Here is a 17,312-nt window from a genome sequence, read left to right on the forward strand (position 1 = left end):
CCTGTGGGTTGGTACAAGGTTGGTTTCATTTTGTTGTACGCATAAAGATTCACGTCAATGGTCTTTGGAAGGAGGTCAGTAATTGTCATGGAAAAAAAAAACAAAAAGCATCAAACAACAGCTCAAGTCAATAATTTCAATTCAAATGTCACTTGTCAAACGACCGAACATCGCAATCGAAGTCTTTTTCTTCGAGCGATGATAAATTTCTAAAAACTATTCGTAATACATTACAAAGTATTTAAATCAATAACATCTACAATCGAGATTTGACTGAGATATCTTATGTGTTTGTTTCTGCAATGTGCTGAAAAAAGAGGGTGTGTTTGATTTGAACTTCTGTCAACTATATTGATTTCCATTATTTCTGAAAGAACCCCTCGAAAACATGTAGACAGAGCCGGTTATTCATCAGTTTACTCGTCCGAAAATCAAAGTATATTTGCACAAGCAATATCTTTGTCGAGTGCGTGTTATGATGCGGTCTCAATATGAAAACTAAAAGTTTCTTGCTATTTTCTACATCTGTGTTTGCCATCAGTATATTTCTGATAGTATTCCATTCTCAGCCACCCCAGTCAATACAGACAATAGTTATACAGACTCACCAGCATATCAAGGATTTTCAGGTAATATAATTGTTTTTCTTTTTGCTGCTTAGGTTATTTTTTTTTTAAATTAGTAAACTCTTGAAAGTGTTTTGTTATTGATTGTGGAAAATATATAGGTACTCTTTTAAATTTCTTTATTTTAATTCCGATCGTATTATAACATTTTTTTTGTTTATTTTATGTACCTTTTGCATTAAACATGTGTATCACAAACAAACAGGTGTCTATATCACCACAGGAGAACCTAAGAGATGTGGAAGAGAACCACCTGGTGCAAGAAAAGAGGTACTTCAAGCTGCTGGGGCTGGACGGGCAGGTGGAGCAGTGGCACAACACCACCCTGCCCGTATTGGTCACCTACGCTCGGGGCGACGACCATGCGCTCGCCGTCAGCTTCGTGAGGGCTGCCCAGCAGCTGCCATTCACTGTGCTACTTTATAATTTAGGGTTAAAACCTTACTCCTTGAGTGTGGTGAGTAATATAATAAATTATTGAAATTAAAAAGAATCCTCATGTTGTTGTCAAAATGTGATATTTGTGATAATGATATTTATTTTACATAAAATATATTAAAATAGTTATGCATGTGAATAAAAAAAATAGTAATCCATTTCTTAATAGTAAAAAGATAAAATATAAAAGGTATAAAAAAAAAACGAATTAGTATAAAAAGGTAAATATGGCTTCAAATACAGAAAACATGATTTATTGCCACAGCCTCTGTGGCAACAGAGGCAAAAGACATGATGATAGAATGATTAAAGTGAGTGTTAATTAATCTCTTAATAGATGTATGTGACATGTTGATTTATGTTTCCAGGTATCAAATTACTGCAACTCGTCAAAGTGCGCCATCATAGACTTCGATCTAGAAGCTTTCCCCTCACATGTCAGCGATGAGAGCATTCATGCATTTAGACCTCTTATTATACAGGTGAGAGTGTGACACTATTCTAAAATGATTTCTTTGTAACTTCACTTTAAGATACAGTATGAGGAAGTGGAGCCATCAAGTGTGTATGATAAACCTTTTTTTTGTTAATGATTGAGAAATCCTTTTTACGGACAACCCCCGGGCTTCTTCTACAACAGCAACTTCTGGCACCTTATGTACCAGCCTACCCACTAAAACCCGTCTTGCCATTTTGAGGGCATCATGGGATCGCAGGTATTTCACCACAATGCCCTCTGGGTGTATGATGAACCTGCCTCCACTGGCTGCTAAAAGCAGACTATCGCCATGCACAACATGCGATAATTATTCAAGGATGTTCATAATGTCCCATAATAATGTATAAAAACTGGGTTTGAGACAGCATCTGTTGGCTCCGAACCTCCTGATATTCCATTATAATATAGTAACCTTATGGGGATAGTCTTCAAGAGAAGACCAGAAGTACTTCGATTAAATGATACATGATACTGTGTAAATTTTAGCACACAACTTTTAATTGCCAAGAGTATACATTGCACAGATACACAAAATTTTCTTTTTTGTTTCAACAGTGAATGCAAATATTTGATTAGGGATTATATGATTAACAATTTTCATTCACGCACAATGCATGTGATCATCAGTCTTGTAGTGAGATAGGTCACAACTCAAACTGAAATTTTGATCCTGAACAGACTTGGAAACAAATCATTTCATCTCGGATCATGTAACTAAAAGTGAGAGAAGTAACTAATAAACTAAATATTAAAATTATCTGTCTTACTGCGGTGACATAGCATTTTCTGGATATAAACATTACACATATAACTTTAAATAGGACTATTATTTTTCACGAATGTCGTAAGTGACGGCAAGGGAATAAGCTCATTCAGCCATTACAACAATCACGATCCATCCTGTATAAGGTTCCCCTATTAATTATTATGTGGCTGTTATCAAATCTGTACTTGTGGTCATTGTTGGGAGAATGCCATGAGAAGGTTTGAGTGTACATTGTTAATGTCAAATTTATTCCACTTAAACTAACAGGAATAAATTATTGAGCTAATGAGCGCTAATAAATAGCAATGAGATTAAAACGATGACAGACACTCTTAATTGTAGGAACTTAATTACTGTACGCCTATATGACCTTACGTGTGTGACCGGTCGGTGTGTGGGAAGCTACAGACAGACTTATTTTGTGATGATTCTGTATATAGTAACTTTTATTACTGTTGGAACGAAATAGCCTTTTTAACGGAAACCTGGAAAAATAGCTATTAAATATGAATAAATTTCCAAAATTTTATTATTGTTGTCAAGACAGCTAGTAGGGCAACAATGTCTAGTATTTAGTTTCCTCTAGAACTTAACAAGCTACCAAATCGTCTGTCCACTTTTGATTCGATTTGATTGAAATATGAGAACCAATAAATAGAATAGTTCGTGCATTTGCAGTTATGCATGGGCTTATGTCCCTAAACACTTGCCACTTATTTGCCTACTATCTCACCTCGCGGAATGTACAGCCTCGCCTGCGCAATGTTAACGATATTTACATAGCGTTATCTCGTCGGCAACATACACGTATCAGTTTGTACTATGCCAAGGTCGTGCAGGAGAATAGACGCAAGTTAACATATAGGTAGTCCTAGTCCTCATGGTACACGTCGCTAGCATTACTGGGAATGGCTATAGGTATATAGCTTTTGCTTCGCTTCTGTGGGAAATTCCATAAAAAAGTAGCCTCCAGATCTGTTTTATATCTGTTCCAAATTTTGTGAAAATCAGTCTAGGAGCTTTTGAATTTATTCGTTACTTACTAACAAACAAAAATACAAATCTTTTCTATTTATAAGTATAAGTGTGGATATTGTTTTATGATATTGCACTTTATCAGTAAAATCGATAAGAGAAAAACGAATGTAAACATTAATTTTTTTTATGTAAATAGCCCAATTCGTAGCCCATATGACCACGCGAATAAAAACAAACTTAATATTACCTAAGTATCTTATACACCGTTATTAAATGGAATTAAATTTTCTTCTTAAATTTGAGAGCTAACTCTAGTTAAGTGGAGCATCATTTCTCATCTAAGCAAAATAAAACGGTACGTCATGCACTAAATAAATTTTGTTGAAAATGACGTAAACCCTTCATCACTACACGTACCGATACCGAACAGCTGGAAGGTTATAAGTAAACCGTGATATAAGACGGAGATTATTGCATTGACGCGAATCGCGGAAGTGAGACATCGTGGCGTAACTGGTAGTCATGTCATGTCACACTCCGCGGCTCATTGTTTCCAGCGGAGATGAACTAATTGCCACAGCTGATGACTGCAGGTCACTGTGTGTTGGGTTTTTATTCATCAGATTGTCTGCAAATTAGATGTGGCCCATACTCGTACGAATAAGAGAAGATATTTGTAATGAATAAAATAAAAAACAACTGCTTACGTAGTATGGTACACGCACGAGACGCCGTTTTTATCGCTTTCCTTTTTCACGTCATGATGAAAAGCAAAACAGCGATAGTATTTCGCGCGATTTAAACGGCGTCGTGTGTGCTATAGCTCTGGGACTGGACTATTTTGATGAAATTAAGCGTTGAAAAACTAACGTTATATCCACATAACAACTACCTACCTACAGCATTTTTATTTCTACAAATTTCCACGGTAGCGAAGCCCCGCGCAACACCTAGTTACAAAATTCCGAATGATATCTCACACACATGATTCGGTCGTGATGTATTATGAGATAGGCTATTTAGGTAAGCTAGCCTAAAGTCCAGGCGATGCTCACGAAGCTGTAATCGCGTAAAATACCCGGCACGTGCCAAAAAGTCGGCCTTGCGCGTGTCAGTGCGCATTTCGGACGCTGCGCCGCCGAGTACCGCCGGGAATGCAAATCGAACCAATCTAAATACCTATGCGTGTCTATGGCGTGTACATTGCACGCTACAACGTTTGGCAGCCCGACCTTGACCGGCGTTCCGCTGATGGCTCTTGAGAATTGTATGCGAAAATTCGAAATAGTTTTTATGCGAGTCTTTATTATTGTCTGACTCGGCCAGACTGGCTCGCGAATAGTTAATCATGGCGCGTGAAGTCACGGGGTGGGCCATAATTTACTACCTTCCTTCATAATGCCGTGTGGTTCCCGGCACCAATACAAAAAAAGAATAGGACCACTCCATCTCGTTCCCGTGGAGGAAAAAGGCGACTAAGGGATAGGCTTACAAACTTGGGATTCTTCTTTTAGGGGACGGGCTAGCAACCTGTCACTATTTGAATCTCAATTCTATCATTAAGCCAAAAAGCTTAATGTGGCCTATCAGTCTCTTCAAGACTGTTGGCTCTGTCTACCCCGCAAGGGATATAGACGTGATTATATGTATGTATGTATTCCTTCATAGTTCTAATCGAGACACTGTAACTCGATATGGGCTCCTCCAGATAAACATCCGGGATTTTTACAGATAGGCAATATAATGAGCACTTTATTGTACACTTGTTTATGACACAGTGGGCCCCGGGTTCGAATCCCGGTCAGGGCATAATAAGCAACGAACTTTTTCTGATTTTCTGCCCGAGTCTTGGATGTTTATCTATACATAAGTAATTTATTATAAACTAAAGTATCGTTGAGTTATTATTTATTATTCTGTAGTGTCTTGGTCATCGATAATTAAAAACAGTTTAAACGCCTTATTATACTGATAAAAGATGGCCTTGGTACATCTAAATTACAGATGTAGGCACTAAGTTCCATTCCTAGCAGTTTATGATAGAATGAATTTTATAATGTGTCATTGTTATTATTAATCGTCTATTGTATACATATTTGCATACCACTATTAGCTGACAGAGTAAAATTAAAGAATGTGGCACTATTATTTTGAGGTAACTGTCGGCGGGGGTTACGCTTCTTCACATATTACTTTCTCGATCTGAAAAAATTGCATTGCATGCATGCCTTGCATAGTCAGAAAATTTTGTTTTTATTGGTAGCTTTTGCTGAGAGCTTGGCCTCCTTGGTGGATGTCTCCAAACTTATTTCTTATAACTTTGGAGACATCCACATTACTGAATTGGCGGATTTTATATGAATCAGTTGGAGTGCCACCTAAGTATTAAAAATTTGGACTGAAGTTTGAATAGATTGAGACAAACTTGCTTAACAAAATACATGTACGAGGGGTGATCCAAAAGTAATGATAATCAATAATAAATACAATGAATATATTATATAAATAAATTTATTTCTCAACATAGTCTCCTAGCAAGTCTATACATTTAGTCCATCTTTTTTCTAAACCTAAAATACCTTTAGAAAAAAATTCTTTATCCTGACTCTCAAAAAACTCGTCAACCGCGGCCATCACATCGCTATCATCGTCAAATTTCTTGCCCCGGAGGTGTTCCTTGAGTCGAGGAAAGAGATAGAAGTCACTGGGGGCTAGATCTGGTGAATAAGGTGGGTGTTCCACCAGCTCAAAGCCCGCTTCTTGAATGGCAGCCATGGCAACTGCAGCTTTGTGAGCCGGTGCGTTGTCTTGATGGAACAGCACTCCAGCCCGCAGTTTGCCTCGCCTTTTCTCCTTAATAGCCTCCCGCAATCTTCTTATTTGTTCTGCATAGTAAGAGCCTGTAATAGTGGCCCCCTTCTCCAAGTAGTCCACCATGATTATTCCTTCAGCATCCCAAAAAACAGACGCCATAACCTTCCACGCTGAGCTTGACATTTTGAATTTCTTCGGCGTCGGTTCATCGGCTCGTTTCCATGTCATCGATTGCTGTTTTGTTTCAGGATCAAAGTGATGGATCCAGGTCTCGTCCATGGTCACAAAACGTGACAAAAAATTTTCCTTGTCTGCCTGGAACTTTTCGAGATTTGCTCTTGACATGTCGATTCGTTTCTTCTTTTGCTCGTCGTTTAACATTTTCGGTACCCAACGCGCGGAGACCTTTCTCATATGCAATTCGTTCGTAAGGATTCTTTGAATGCTGCCATATGAGATCCCTGTGACCTCAGCTACATGCCTAATAGTCACTCTTCGATCTGCCAATATAACTTCTTCAACTTTTTTCACATTTTCTTCAGTGAGAGAGGTCGATGGGCGTCCTTCGCGGTGTTCGTCTTCCGTCGATGTTCTTCCCAGCTTAAACTCCTTAACCCAGCGTGCAACTGTAGAATATGGAGGAGCAGAGTCCCCTAATGTTTCCACCAGGTCGCTGTGTATGTCTTTGGTAGACATTTTTTTCAAGCAGAGGTATTTAATCACGGCTCTGATTTCGTTTTTGTCCATTTTGATGTTCACTCCTTGACTGTTCGTATTCAAATGAATGTAGCTCCCGGGAATCGTGACCTATTTATATGATTTTTTTTACCTGAACTAGTGGATAACTGAGCAAGTGGCTGACATATTTTTTTTATTTCTTTGTGCACTAGAAATAACTGATTATCATTACTTTTGGATCACCCCTCGTAATCCTTTACATAAAGCATTATGTTTTTTATTAAACCACGCGTAGAACGCGCATAAACAGATATTGTACATGCAAATACCTATATACTCGTAAGTCATCTTGAGACAAGCAACTCAGTCAGACATCAATCAGTCAATCACTACCAATTTTTTTTTTACCTCTGCACAATTAAATTACTTTATAATTTTGATGAAACTTGCTAAAGAAATATAGTAACCATGTATATGGACATAAGTTTCTTTTTTGAGAAAAAGATTCTACAGAAAAATTCTACAGAGAATTTAAGAATATCGCGAGCGGAGCCACTCGTGAATGTCACTATCAAATAAATAAAATGGTATTTAATTACAGATAAAAATAAAATTCGTTTTTGCAGCACGCCCTGAGTCGTGTCGGCGGCGTGGTGTTCTGCGAGAGCTCGCAGCGCTGGCGCAGGGGCGTGGGCGAGCTGTCGGCGCTGTGGGCGCGCGTGCGCGGCGCGGGGGTGGGCGGGGGCGGGGGCGCGGGCGCGGGGCGGGCGGGCGGCGCGCTCGGCGTGCTGGCGTGGCCGCTGCGGCCCGCCGTCACGTCGCTCACGCACCCGCGCATGTTCCACTACTTCCACGCGAACATCGACGACTTCCTGTTCATGCAGATGGTGGACGTCACGCGGCTCGTGATCGCCAACAAGCCCGCCACCGCTGATATAATGCGCCCGTGGATACAGTGCGCGCTCACGCTTGACTGTATTATGCCTATAGGTGAGTGATGTTCTATTCTATTTTAAACTCTAAAGTGATTAATAGAATAGAATTATTTTCAAAATTGGATATAAGGTATCACTTATTGACGCGCATGTGTAGAAGAAGCGGCAGAACAAACTACACTGCAGCATTTTCACCAGACGTAAATTTTCAAATATAGATCTCTTAAATCAGTATTACAGTATACAGTCAATTATACAGATTACAGTAATTATGCTATAATTATATGTTGGAAATTGTGTGTAAATAATTAGCCAGGTAAGTTCCACCTCAAATCAATCTGAAACAAGGCTCTAACTTAAATAAAATTAAATACGATTTGAATAAGGATTTGTTTTGTTCTCAGGTGCTCAATCCGGCGGTTGTCGGTTCGACAAGAAGCCGCAGTACCGGTACTCGGGCTGCCACGAGCAGGACGCGTCCGCGCTCAGCATCGTGCTGGGGCTCCGGTCGGGCTTCGAGGAGGCGCAGTACACGGCGGAGGACGCGCACGCGTGGCGCCGGGTGAGCCAGCACGAGGCGCGCCTGGAGCTGGCCGGCCTCGAGCGGAACAGCTCCGAGGCGGAGGACCGCACCGACCACAGCGCCGCCTCCGCGCCCGCCGCGCACTGAGGGAGTGTCATACCCACAGTGTACACTTGGCACTAGTTCTCAACGCGAGTGTCATACCCACCAGTGTACACTTGGCACTAGTTCTCAACGCGAGTGTCATACCCACAGTGTACACTTGGCACTAGTTCTCAACGCGAGTGTCATACCCACAGTGTACACTTGGCACTAGTTCTCAACGCATATGTGTGTGTGTGTGTGTTATACGTGTACCTCGAGGTATATCATATTTGGTGATCACAAAAAGAAAATAATTATTATTCAGTAGCCGACTACTGTAGCTGTTTCTGAGTGTGACAAGGGCATAATGAAAGTTAATACGATAAAATATTATATATGTTGTATGTCACGTTTGACACGCGTTTGACACCGAGAAGGTAAGCGTTTGAAGATTTATCAACTATGTATTAGTTTATCTATTACACAAGCACGGTCGTGTGACTCCACTGGTGTTTTGTGTTGTTGAATTTATTGAGAAAACGTTTATAGATGTTTCAACTTGTGCTTTTAAACTGCTTCGAGCTGATGAGCTGCATAAAATAGTAAAATATTTACTTATTGATCAGAAATTGCCTTGGAAATAATCCTAATGTTACAGTTACAAAGTTAGTATGGTCTGTTACTGCTATCAGGCAAAAGGCTTAAAAAAGATAAGCTGAGATATCTATAGGCGCTTGATTGTAAACTGATCTATGTCAATTTTTGCGAATTATGTTAAACGGTGCTCAAGGCCCGGTGTTTATTGATTATTATTATTATTTGTATATATTGAGTTGAGCCCAGAGCTTAGTCCGAGTGAAGATTTTATTTTTTTATATTTTATTATTATTGTATTGTAATTGTAATGAGTACTCGCCACGCAAACGCTTACACGCCATTGGCTAACCGTTTTACAGACTTTATTCTCAAACTCCCCTTTGGACATTTATATTTTCTTTTAAGCAATCAATATTGCTATCACGTATAACTTTTTGAGAACTGTTATTTTTTTGAATACAGTTCTTTGTAAGGCCATAAGTATTTTCAAACAGCATTGAACCTTAATACTGTAACATAAGGTTAATTTTGTTTAGCCGTTATTACGAAATGTTATAGTTAATTATTCCAATACAAAGGATTTTCAATCAGGAAGCACTGAAAGTACAATTATAAGGGTACTTAAGTCAGCCCCGACCGCCATATTAGCCGCCGCAGTGTCGCGGTAGTGATTCACAGCACAGGTGCTGGAACACAGGTTATATTTCCGTATCACTGGTGTAACACGACTTTTCATTTTTATCATCCGCTATTGAAGTCTGGCAGTTGAAGACACATTGTCTCTTTACGCACACACATTATGTATCTAAAGAGTCCGATTATTTTAAGAGGATTCTTTATGAGATTAATAGTATTATCCCTACTTAAAGATTGATGGTATACGAGTTCAAATTCAGTGATATTGGAATATACAATTCGTGTTTCAGCAATGATTACAAGCGTTTGGGCGTTTCGTATTATTTTTGTTTGGAGTACAATGTGATAAACTTAGTATTTACGTCGGTGTATTTAGGTTAAGGCCCGCTGATAGCGGTCACGTAAAAGATTACCTCCTGTTTAAAGGTAATATGTACTGCATTTGGTTGTACACATGTCTCCCCTTTTTTGCCTCCAGAGTGCGTTAGTTGTTTTGAATAAAAATTTACAATCTTGATAACTGATTTCTAAAATGTTATAAATCGCATGCAATGGCGGACACATGTGGACACAGTGACCACTTTACTATTATTATTGTTCTGTACATACGTTCCGGGCATCTCATCGCGTTTCCTGATATGACGCCAGCTCCAGTCTTATTGGTTTTGACAACTACTTACATTAGCAATAATATGTTTAAATATAAAAATAATTGTTCATATTAAGAATTTAATAATGATGTAGTGATTGAAAACAAATTTAGATAGTTGGAAAGTCGATTACCTTTTTAAGTAATATTTGGAGACCTGATGATAAATCAATGTGGATGTATCAACAACTGACACAAGGTACTGCGCGAGTTTCATTTGTATTTCAATTACAGAATCTCGTAAGAAGTATGGAAAATTAAGGTCAAAGTGATTAAAATTTAAGGATCTCATTGCTATTAAACGCTTTTGTAAATTATCTAGCTACTAATGTTTCACAACTGATCATTTAACTTTATAAGTCGGTGCATTGCAATCTGAAGTTGAATATTTTTGACGTCGCCGGTTCTACCTCCACTCGCTTCTCGCAAAAGTGAAGAGTTTTCGATATTTATATGTACAAATTATACCAATACCGATTTTTTTGATCGTTCGATGGTCCTTTTGTGTATCACAAAATAATTTCTCGCTTAAACAATCCTAACTGGAGGAACTTGCCATAATAGTGGATTATTTAGTTTTAATTTTGGTAAATAATATTTCGTTGTGATAAATATACAAGGTTTCGGTTGATATTATTGGTCGGGCTTTTATTGCAACTGCGGACCAAAAGTGAGCAAGTTTCTGAAAATATATAATTTATTAAAACTAATTATACAAATGCAATTTTTCATTAGCAATATATAGGATAAGTGGCGGGGTAAGACGGAGCCATCGTCAGTAGCGCTGCCGCTGCTGCGCGACGACTCAGCGAATACTTGATTATTATAGTATTTTGTTCTCGCGATAAAGCTCTTGCCATTTGTGGTGTTCACAATAACGGACTCTGTGTAATTTCCCTATTTGACTTTTTTTATATATGTAGAGATTTAGCGCGCACAAAAGACGAAACTAATGAACGTACTTAAACCTTTCTTTGTGAAAGTCACGATTTACTTTGAAAATTACTATGTCAAAAGTGAATTTATCGACATTCTGTTATCTTGTTTCATAAAAATCGTCGTCTTTTCTCCGTTACCGTAACGTTAGCCTCTTTTCACACTGTAGTGTGCGTTGTATTTAAGAAACGAGGTTTAAATCCGGCCAGTAAGTGTGAGAAGGGGCTCACTAGCGACGCGTGGGCCACTCGAGCACTATTTACGACTGGTTGCTGGAGGTCTCCCAGGGGAGTCGCCGGCGAGTGCCACCGTTGCCACTGTACCTCGCCCGTACGCTCAAAACTACGTCACATTACGAAAAATATGATTTACACTGAATAGCCGAACTTTCGTGTGTCCGTGTTAGAAAACTTTGTTCGATACACGAAAGATTCGTGGATTTGACAGATTATGAGACTGGACGGATCCGTTGAATGACACAGAATCTGCAATTCTTGGGTTCCAGTATCTTTCCAATCCCAGAATCACTCATGTACCGAAGAAATGATTTGAAATAGCATCTTTTCCGATATGTCAAGCTTTTTGCTCTGAGCGTATGGGCCAGGTACACTGAGTCATAGGACCCTTAGTACCTAGAATGTACAACCCCCGTTTATTAGCGTTTTGAAACAAGGCAGCTTTTACATACGCATATCTTTAATGCAAATGATAAATTATTAAACGATTATAATGATGAATAATGATTTTGTTTTTTATTTGAACCTCACAAATACCTTACTATCTAATAGTATATATCCAAAATAAATAATACTCTGTAACATTTATTATATTATAATCACTAAGTCAATAATAAAACAATTCACGCAACAATTATAAATAGACATTTGAATTAAGACACGTCTCAACTGTGAAGGAAGAACTGATTTCTTATTACATTTAGTTACCACAAACGTTCTGCGATAAATCAAATATGTTCATTGTTCAAGTAACATTGAAATAGAGATCATAAAGTACAAATAACGTTCCTAAAAAGTGTATCTTTAAACGGTAGCATAGAATATTATTTATAAAAACAAATATATATGCCATGTCAAAGGCCGTAGATTTCTTGATTAGTTAAAAGAATTGAACTTATCTTAGTATTTGTACTTATCTGATTTAATCGGACTTTAAAATATGTAATTTTATACAGACGCAACTCCTTAAATAGCAGGGATCTTATTCCGCGTAAGAGGCCGTAAATATTATCTAAGAGTGAATTCTTATTCACTCTTAGATAATATAGACATCCGCCATTTATTTTCTCATAGCTTATATACATAATTAATACAATTTATAAAGGGAATAACGCCTTTTCCAGCTTGTAGATAAAAACTATTGTTACACTGTCTTTTTCCTACTTAAACTCTGCTTATTCATAATTTGATGATAATAAAAAAAAATACAAAATCTTCATAACACAATATTGGAGCAACATTTTTTACAAACCAAATACACGCGAGGCTACACATCACTGCAATGACTAGATGTTACCGTTTGTGCGTCAATACTACATTATTACGATATTTTTTCTGTGATAATATTGAGAAATTTATCTATTATTCTACTGAGATTGGCACTGTGAAACTATAGTGCAGTAACGGATTTTGCAATAACAATACTGGTATCTATAGACATTTAAGTAAGTATAACATTATTATAGTGCATTCAACATGCAAATAAAAGTGAATTTGAACATGTATATTTCTACTTTGATCAGAGTAAAAATAGAAAGAGATTCTCTTATCGTATTAATTATCTCATATTCTCTGATTGATAATATCTTTAAATATCAAAATGTTTTCATTGCATAGTTGCCTAAAGCCACAGTCTACAAGTTTGTAAAAACAACTGTATCGTATACAGTTTATAAATATAAGTCTTAGGGTGCATTTCACTTATCTAAAATTGATTTAATAATAATTAGATTCCTATAAGAGTCGCTAAGTACCACAGCATAGTTGATACCTAAAACTACGTACAAAAGTTCATGTACACGTATTGAAATTCGAAGTGTCGTCACTAATTACAGAGTTCGTTATCGTATGGCAAGGTTCGGTCGGTCTACGCGGGCTTGGCCTTGGCGGCGGGGTCGCCGGGCGCCGCCTCCTCCTTCTTCTCGTCGTCCTTGAACAGCAGCGGCGTCATGCCGAGGAAGCAGCCCAGCGTGATGCCCAGCACTCGCCCCTGGGAGTTGATAACACTAAATCTTATGATCACGCCACAGTGAGCCGGTGGAGTTTTATGCGTTCAATAGAAACGTTAAACAATTATTTCTGGACCGTAGAAAGCAAATAATGATATACATCAGTTTTTGTCTGTCTACAACTTCAGAAAAGCACCTAAAGTAACATGAAAGCGTTGTCTCGCACTTGTGAAAACAGCCTAACTTTTTAAGCTACGATGACGAAATATCAACGCGGTGGTATAAGTTTTACGTCTGTCTGTATGTCTGTGGCATTGAACCTCCTGACCAGATGAACCGATTACGATTCAAAATGGCCGCCGCTACAAAATGTCGGACTTCATATTTCGTAGTAGAACACTACTTCCCATAATTGTGTCGGAAGTTCTTAAAATTAAAACTTAAATGTAAGCAGGTTGTTATATGTATATAGCACTAGTGCCTACCATGTTAGCGAAGCGCCGGCTGACGGGCATGTCGAGCTGCACGGGCGCCAGCTTGGGCGCGCCGAGCCCCAGCAGCGCGGCGCCGCGCTCCACGTAGTACGAGGAGCCGATGCCGATCACGTCGCTGAACGTGTTGCCCAGCGCCGCCGCCGCCATCGTCGACAGCGTTATGTACGCGCTCATCGAGCTCTCGATGCTGTCGCCCTGGAACAACCAGTTTCATTTAATGAAACTTGAGGCAGGAGTTTCCATTATCTTAATTGAATTGAACTTTGCTTACTCTCCCTCTCATCTTTGCGCATTCCTTGTTCCACCATTGTACTTCAGCGTCTGAGCTCCACTTTTCCATTTTCTTTTCACTTTCTCCAATCTACGGGGTCTTCAGTTTTCAGACCATAGCCAAGGTAGCCTACAGACTAACCGTGCCAGGGTAATTGGCTCTCTGACAATTTCTGTGGTAGAGTAGTAAACATACAATTCACCTTAAGTTTATTCCTGATGGAAAATATTTGTTACATAAAATTCATGATTTTTAACTATACAAGCTATTTGCTTTATACCATACTAGTCAAATTTAGATAACCTTTCTTTCTTATTTTACTTAGATTTTACAGCAAATTATACTTGTCAGTACAGTTGTGAAGCAACACAAATATATTTCCTTATGATTATTTAAAAAACAGTAAACCTTAACAGGAAATATATATACTATAATTATTTGCAGGCAATGCATCATTGTTAAATGAATTGAATGTAGTAACTGTGTGTTCACTCTTAGTTACCTTTAAATATTAATATAACAGCTAAGGGTACCCAAAAGATTTAAACTTACAGCAATAATCATTATGAAGTTGTCCAGAAATCCAAATCCTATGAAGGGTACAGAATTCGCCAGTGACACTGAAAATAATAGATAGATACATTTTGTCATTTAATTATGTGTGTAGTATGTAGTTTGTCTACTCCTCCAGGATAGAGGCGTGATTTTATGTTATTTAATGGAATGGTACTCCTTATGTGGAACAATGTTAATAATATCTTGAAAGAATTTAATTAAATGTAAGAGTAATATATAATAACAAAGTAATTAACTAAAAGGCAGAGTAAGTTGTGTTATAAACATTGCTACTACTGCATAATGAACAAATATAGTTATGTTGTAATCATTAACAGTCACATGATAATGATAAAAATGCTCATTAGTAATACATTTGCAGTGTTAATGACTGCTACATAAGATATTAAGTTATCTTTCGCCAAAAATGTATAATGCAGAGAAAAGTTAATGTATTTAATAATTTCACTCACAATTGCCATGTGGTTTCCAGCACCACTAGAATAGAATCATCCCATATCTTTCTCATTGATGTCGTAAAATGCGACTAAGGGATAGGCTTATAAACTAGAGATTCTTCTTGTAGGAGATGGGGTAGTAACTATTTGATGTCAATTCCATTATAAAGTCATACAGCTGAATGTGACAGTTTTTTCAAGACTGCTGGCTCTGTCTACCCAGCAAAAGCTATACTATATGTATTTTTTATGAATGTTACTCACAATGGAACAACTCCTTTGTCGTTGGTTTCGGGACTGTGGCAGCTGAAAATCAATCATAAATTTCTTAAGAAGGACACATGTTAATAAAGATATGAAAATGGGAAACATGCAACATAAAAACCATCACAAGTTTGGTTATACATACTTAAAGAGGATACACTTGGAGGGAAATTATTTCTATGAAAATTAAAAACTTGAAAGTCACTACAGATCCACAGACTTTCAATTCATTTTCAATATAGGTAAGTCAAACACATCATTGGAGAAACTAAATGTTTCTGAAATGCAATGCGAGTTTCGTCATAAAACTCAAAATATTTAATTAAAATTTAAAATAATTACTCTACTCTGTTTGGCACTTCGGAATTGGAGCACCTCATTTCTTTCCCAATGGATATTGTAAAAGGCTACTCAGAGAATAGGCACACTCATCTTGAGAAGCTTTTGTCATGACCCAATAATGGTTCTTCTGCAAAGGTTTCAAATGGGTGTCACTTTGTGTAAAAATCTGGCTTACCCCATCATCATCAAAAGACAGAACCCGGGCTCCTGTTCAAAGGTAGTGATGGTGGTGTGGTGAGGATTAACGCCAAGAGAAATAAGAACAATTATGATGCTGGTACAGACCATACTTCTTTTTGATCCAATCCTCTGGTACAGGGCAGTAAGTTCCTGTCGGGTCGACGTCACCCAGTGTTGGCACTTTGCTGGGTCTGCCTAATTTACTTCTCCAGCGCTGTCCTGCTAACTTGTCTGAAAACCAACAAAAATGTTAAATACTTTTTCAGTAATGGCATACTTATGAATAAGCATACTGTATCGATCATAAAGACTTGCTTTACCTTCGAATTCTTCCTTTATTCTATTAGATTCGTATTCTTGCAGAGCACTAAGTAACATTTTTCGTTCATCGTTGTTCAGACGCAGCACAAGTTCAGTAGCATGGGCTTTTGTGAGAGGTCCTGATAATTGTGTAGGTTCATCAAAATCTTTCGAAGTTGGTCCTAGTCCCAAGTGGCGTACATTTCCAGCTGATTTATATAAAACCTTTGATTTACAAAATTCCAAAGTTGTGCTTTGTCGCACTTGTGACTGAACTACAGTAGGCCGACAACACATATTAATATTTATAATTGGTGCACTATACACTCTTCTTATCACTCGCGCTGATTTCATTTTAGATTGTTGGTAAATTAATATAAAAAGAACACAAAACTCAAAAACTTAGCTGCGACATTACTCATTCGAAATACATTTCATTTCACGAAATGAATATGACAAACGTCAAACAAAATTGCTGTCTATTTTGCGTAAAGAAGGCAATGGAGTAAAAGTGAAAGCAGCGATCCAAAGTTAAGACTTACAAATCTTAACTAGGTTATCTGAACGCGACAGTAAATTATGAGTTTCATGTTAACGACTTCTAAAATCTAGTAACCATAGCAGTAAATATTTAAAAAAGTCAGTACCACCTGTCAACTGTTAACTGTCAATGTCAATAAATGTCTATGTCAAAGTCTAATAAGATTTACACTGCAAAGTAAATTATTTTTTGTATTTTGAAAAAAATTACTAATTATTTACTCAACAAGGAAATATTTTAAATGAGTATGTAAATATTACCATGAATTAGTAATTTTACAAAGGACTTTGACTTTTTTATAAGTTGAATCTGACCTGTTTGGATTTAGTGATGAAATAGTGCGTACATAACGTTCTAACCAAACAACGATCCTTTCTATTACAGCATTAACGACAGGATAGGTGAAATTGTAAACACAATGCACGATGTTGGAAGGATTAGTGGCTTGGGTTCTGAACAACTACCTCGGCAAGTATGTGGAGAATTTGAACACAGATCAGCTGAGTGTAGCACTTCTCTCTGGTAAGTCAGAATGAAAGTTGCCTAATTAATCATACATAAAT

General features: G+C 37.7%; 3 protein-coding genes across 4 annotated transcripts in view; 2 read left to right on the forward strand and 1 right to left on the reverse strand.

Moving 5' to 3' along the window:
• Positions 1–60: 60 nt before the first annotated feature.
• LOC106139140 (uncharacterized) lies at positions 61–9,032 on the forward strand. Of its 2 annotated transcripts, none has more exons than XM_060954924.1 (5): positions 61–629; positions 850–1,083; positions 1,433–1,546; positions 7,426–7,789; positions 8,139–9,032. In XM_060954924.1, exons 1-5 carry the CDS (start codon positions 492–494, stop codon positions 8,402–8,404), a joined length of 1,116 nt encoding a protein of 371 aa, XP_060810907.1. In that variant the 5' UTR covers positions 61–491; the 3' UTR covers positions 8,405–9,032. The 2 variants fall into 2 exon arrangements, with proteins under 2 accessions (XP_060810907.1, XP_060810906.1); XM_060954923.1 differs by having other exon boundaries at positions 66–629; positions 832–1,083.
• A 2,942-nt stretch (positions 9,033–11,974) lies between these two features.
• Positions 11,975–16,641, reverse strand: LOC106139138 (transmembrane protein 65). Its single transcript, XM_013340522.2, has 6 exons — positions 16,229–16,641; positions 16,014–16,139; positions 15,387–15,428; positions 14,662–14,729; positions 13,830–14,033; positions 11,975–13,385 (listed from the first exon to the last, which is right to left on the reverse strand). Exons 1-6 carry the CDS (start codon positions 16,560–16,562, stop codon positions 13,263–13,265), a joined length of 897 nt encoding a protein of 298 aa, XP_013195976.2. The 5' UTR covers positions 16,563–16,641; the 3' UTR covers positions 11,975–13,262.
• Positions 16,642–16,902: 261 nt separating this feature from the next.
• Positions 16,903–17,312, forward strand: part of LOC106142374 (intermembrane lipid transfer protein Vps13D) — a 74,216-nt gene continuing 73,806 nt past the window's right edge. Inside the window, 2 exon segments of the mRNA XM_060954928.1 lie at positions 16,903–16,998; positions 17,134–17,271. Of these exon segments, the coding sequence (XP_060810911.1) occupies positions 17,175–17,271 (97 nt within the window). The 5' untranslated portion in view covers positions 16,903–16,998; positions 17,134–17,174.

Source organism: Amyelois transitella, chromosome 5 (assembly GCF_032362555.1).
Source record: "Amyelois transitella isolate CPQ chromosome 5, ilAmyTran1.1, whole genome shotgun sequence".
NCBI classification, from domain to species: Eukaryota; Metazoa; Arthropoda; class Insecta; order Lepidoptera; family Pyralidae; genus Amyelois; species Amyelois transitella.